At 39.5% G+C, this 4,943-nt stretch overlaps 1 protein-coding gene across 2 annotated transcripts in view; it reads right to left on the bottom strand.

Moving 5' to 3' along the window:
- Nucleotides 1-1,353: 1,353 nt before the first annotated feature.
- The window catches only part of LOC103480858 (acidic leucine-rich nuclear phosphoprotein 32 family member B-like), a 10,167-nt gene continuing 6,577 nt past the window's right edge, over nt 1,354-4,943 (bottom strand). Inside the window, exons 4-7 of one of the 2 annotated variants that reach the window (XM_008436057.2) lie at nt 3,432-3,609; nt 3,266-3,357; nt 3,115-3,193; nt 1,354-2,364 (exon numbers count right to left, since the gene is read on the bottom strand). In XM_008436057.2, the coding sequence (XP_008434279.1) occupies nt 2,288-2,364; nt 3,115-3,193; nt 3,266-3,357; nt 3,432-3,609 (426 nt within the window). In that variant the 3' untranslated portion in view covers nt 1,354-2,287. The remainder of the gene's footprint in view (nt 2,365-3,114; nt 3,194-3,265; nt 3,358-3,431; nt 3,610-4,943) is intronic. The other variant, XM_008436058.2, reaches the window with a different exon arrangement.

The raw sequence follows: 4,943 nt of genomic DNA, 5'->3' as shown, positions 1-4,943 counted from the left end.
CTCCCTTCTGAAGCTGCTGCCCCCGTGACCCGACCCCGGATAAGAGGAAGAAAATGGATGGATGGATGGATGGAGTCCAAAAACATGACTGTCGGGTTAATTGGCCTCTCCAAATTGCCCCTAGGTGTGAGTGTGTGTGTGTGTGCATGGTTGTGTGTCTCTGTGTTGCCCTGTGACAGACTGGTGACCTGTCCAGGTGACCCCGCCTCTCGCCCGAAACGATAGCTGGAGAGGCAGCAGCAACCCTCCTGACCCCACTGAGGGACAAGGGTGCAAGAAAATGGATGTAATAATTTGCAATTTGTTGAAAATAATGAGAAGCTGCTGCTAAAAACCTGATGCTAAACGTTGATTAAACCAGTTTAATCAACAGATCAAATCAAATTTTGAATTTATAACGATTAAACATTTGAAAATTCTACCATTTTGAGTTTACAGCTTGTATTTAGTTGGACTTTGAATCGTTTTTTATGGTTATTGACTTGAATTCAAATAAAGGCGACTTTTAGAAAAGTGTTTTCTGTCATTTGTTAATTTATTTGTAGGAAAGGTTAGAGAAGAAAAATATGTAATAAAATATGAAAAAGGAAAATCTTACAGGTTAGATTTTAACCCATATTGTTGTTGAATAAACCAGATTGAGAAATTTTCATTTCCTGCTAAAAACGTTGATTTGTTGCCCCCTTGTGGACAAACGTCACAACTACAAGTTAGAGAAAATTTATTCTGTAACTTTTTATAATATATATAAGACAACATGAGGGTCATTTCATAGTAAAATAGATTTCCACCAAAAAATCTTCAATTAAAAAGTACTTTATTGATCCCAAAGGGAAATTAAATGTAATTCATTAATTCAGATTCTTCAGTTGTATTTTTTTGGAAAAAAAGGAAATTTCTGAGTTTAGAATCTCTAAAATCTCAAATTTTAAGATTTCCACGTGAAAATTTTTTAACTTTTGAAACTCAAACCTTTTTGGTTTTTTCTAGAATTTCTTTTAGTTTAAGAAATTTGGGGGTAAATTTCTGTTTCAAACAGAAAATTTTCAGCTTTTAAAACTGAAATTCCAATTTTTTTGTAGAAAATTTTGACTTTTTAAACTCAGAAATTTGACAAAAAAATATGAAATTATAAGTTTCTCGTTTTTTTCTAGAAAATTACAGAAATATTTTGCAGAACTTTAAATTTTTTTCCCCTTTAGTGGAATAAACTATATTTTAATAGTCTGCCACTGTTAAATACAACTTTGGTGTAGAAATTTCCCAATAGCAGTTTAAGAGAAACATTTTTTATTGGTAATTTTTTAGTCTAAATTGTGAATTCAGAAAGAAGACGTGAAGAGACACCAGGACGAAAATGTTAAGATTTTATTTACAGAGTTCCTTTTGTATGATTTCTCATTTTTAACTTACAGAAAATAATAAAAACAAAAAGAAAAACAAGCAAACGACCTCGTGGCTTCGCTGCGACAGATCTCTCTGGAAACGAACGCAGACGGAGAGAGAGAGAGAAGAAGAGAGAGAGAGARAGARAGAGAGAGAGAGAGGCGGCGTCCCGAGTCAGCCATACAAAAGTAAACAAAACTTTCTCTGAAAAAATAGATTTTTTTAAAAGCTCTGCTGGCAGAAAAAAAACAAAAACAAAACAACAGTTTGCCCTGAGCGCAGCTGGCTGCGGGGAACCGGGACGACAGATCGGGTCAAAGGTCAAAGGGGGAAAAAAAACAAAAACAAAACGAGAATCAAACCTCAAAAATACAAAAACCTGCATCCACCGACCTGAACGCGATGGTTTCACATCTTATTTCACTTCTGATGGAAACGTTAATTCAACTGAGGCTTTATTTTACGACTGCAGATGTTCTGAAGAGGAAAATGTCAGATTTCATGTTTTCTGTGAAGGTTTCACCATCTTCGTGTTGCTACTGGTTAAATATAGTCGGATGTATTTGGAGAAACTAAACTGGTAAAAATTAAATCTGGTCATTTTTCACCTTCAGCTCCTGAAAAAAGTGACGATTGTATAAATATGACAAAATAAAAAATAAAAATAAAAAAGGGAGGAAATCCCATATTTTAAGAGGAAAGAAAAATGTTTATAAATGTCTTCTAACTTTTGAGTTTTTACAATTTATTCCTGAGTTTATAAGAAAAAAAACGTAGGAAGAATCTGAGCGGATTGTAGAGGAGAAAGTTGTTTTGGTTTGGAGGATTAACGGATGGGATGCAGCCCAGTGGGAGTGGAAGCAGAGCTGGTGTTGGCTGATGGAAACACTGGGAGGGAGGTTCACTCATCATCTTCATCGTCTTCATCCTCCGGGTCCCTCTTCCTCTTCTGTCCCTTCACCGGAGACGAATCCTCGTCTGTGGACGCAACATTCACCCATAGCTGAACTTAACTATGCACTAATTCAAGGCATCTGCAGGTTTCAGATGTTTAAGATCTTTTTAATCCAGTTTGAATAAAATCGATGCATAAAAGCTAGCAAGCTAGCAGGGACAGATTAGCAGCTATTAGCAAATGTTTGTGTGCAACTCAGACACAAGAAACCACAAGAAAAACACATAACTACATATGAGATTAAATATTCCTGCCACCGGTCACTAACTTATGATATTAAAATTAATTTAAGACATTTTAAGGCCTTAATCATAGATACATGAATTTAAGACCTTTTTTAATGCCAGTTTGAATAAAACTTAAGAGAAACTAAATATAGGAGGTGATTGGGTGTAACTACAGGCTGACAGCAGAAACTTTGCAGTTTGCTCCCATAATAGATGCAAAAAAAAAAACTAAGCTAGCTAGCAAAGGTACATTAGCAGCTAGTTAGCAACTGCCTCAAACTACAGAAAGCAATTTTCCTGACAAAAAAGTCCTTCAAGGAAAAAAAAAAATACACAGAAAATTAAATATTCCTGCCACAATAAAATGTAAGACCTGTGGTCGTTTTTGTAACAAATTTAAGACATTTTAAGGCCTTAAATATAAGAAACTTTTCATTAATTTTAGAGGGTTGAATATTTCCAGACCTTTTTTTTAAGGCATATTAAAAAGAAAATCACGTTTTTAGCTCAGACTGGAGGTTAAACCAGAAGAGCCCAGCTACTCACCATCATCTTCCTCGTCATCCTCTTCATCATCATCCTCGTCATCTTCCTCGCTGTCCACCTCTCCGTTCACTCCCCCCTCCTGCCAGAAACACCAGCATGTTAGATTGATGACCAACATGATGAAGATGAGGAGATGAAGCAGGAAGCTAACCTCATCATCACCGCTGTCGTCGTCGTCCTCTTCCGCCACCACATCTTCATCATCGTCCTCTTCCTCCTCCCAGAACTCCTCCGACTCTCCTTCTAGGACGCAGAAGGTTCAGATTAACATCAAACACGGCGAAGCGTTCGTTGGGCTCTGGCGCCGCCGCACAGACCTTCATCATCGACGGCGTCGGCCTCGCCGTCCGAGTCGGACGCCTCGCAGTCGTCGGCGTCGTAGCCGTCCAGGTAGGTGAGCTGAGGCAGCAGCGTGAAGATGGAGTCCCGGTAGTCGCCCAGGTTGGTCACCTCGCAGTTGAACAGGTCCAAACTCTTCAGCTGAGGGAGTTTCTTCTGCAGCGGCCAAACAAAAAGAAAAAAAAACAACAACAACCGTTCAGCCGCCTGGACTGGAGCAGAACCAGGAGCAGAACCGGTTCCCTCCGCTTCATAACTACTCACCAACTCTGCCGTCAGAATAGGGCTAGCCCATAAATCAATCGTCACATTTCTGGCTTTTGAAAATTACATTTTTGGAAAATAACATTTTTTCTCACTAATTCCCTCCTTTGTTCCATCGTTTTGTCAGTACGGACAGGGCGGCCATCTTGTTTTACAGGCTAAGGCTGGACAATAAATCAACAACAATATGATATCGGAACGTGACTCATATCAATAGAAAACGCATCTCAGAGTATTAAACAACTGATCCAGAACCGCAGAGCATTCTGGGAGATGTAGGCATTGGAAAAACTTCAGCTACTGTAACTTTCACAGCTAGCTAAGAAATTACTAATTAATTAATTAATAATAAATAAATAAACTAACTAATTAAAGTATTTTTGAATTGAATCTGAAAGGTTGGTGGAATAAACTAACTCACTCGCTCTTTGGTTGCCTAGCAACAACCTGCTGCGTAACAAGCAGTTTCAAGACCCCTCCCCCAACTTCGGTTACCTAGCAACACCTTCTGGGTAGCTCGCGCAGCAGCAGTTTCCAGTTTGCCTCATAAATGCTTAAAACATGATGTGAAAGCCAGTTTGGCTGCGATGGACGTGACGCCGGCTCCGCCCCCATGCAGGCGTAGAGCCGTCCTCCGACAAGCTAACCGTTATGATGGCAGACTGACGGACCTAAATGAGCTACACCAGACATGTTTTGAGACATTTTTGCCTCATAAACCAACACTGAGGCAAAGACGGCGGGCAAGAAAATTCTCTAACTAGTCCTATGTCAGGTCTGTTAGCGGGAAATAACGGAGAAATCAACGATAAAAGCCCAAGAGGAAAAATGAGGGACACAAAGTCTGGTTGGATGCGAGAGTGAACGCTGTGGGACAAAATGGGTGAGTAATGATGTAAATAATACCGGCTTGGGAAAATCTGCCTTCAGGAAAAGGCTTAGAACTAAACAGTAGCATGAAACAGTGTTTAAGTGTCAGTACAGCAGTTAGCGCCGTCTGTTTACATGCTGCCAAAGAGCTACTGTTGGAATTTACACGCATAAAATCCAGCATAACTGCCTTCACTTATTGATCTGGAAATGATTAGATGTTTAGCATTGTTTTAATTTAACTGAGTTGTGTTTATTTGACTTAGCCGTCAGCAGGGAGCCGTTAGCGCGGAGCCTGAGTCGTTTGTAAGGAGCCTGAGTCGTTAGCATGGAGTCGTTAGCGCGGAGCCTGAGTC

Source organism: Poecilia reticulata, linkage group LG18, assembly GCF_000633615.1.
Source record: "Poecilia reticulata strain Guanapo linkage group LG18, Guppy_female_1.0+MT, whole genome shotgun sequence".
Taxonomy (NCBI): Eukaryota; Metazoa; Chordata; class Actinopteri; order Cyprinodontiformes; family Poeciliidae; genus Poecilia; species Poecilia reticulata.
The sequence above is the reverse complement of the archived record's forward strand: the minus strand, read 5'-3'. Positions and strand labels throughout refer to the sequence as shown.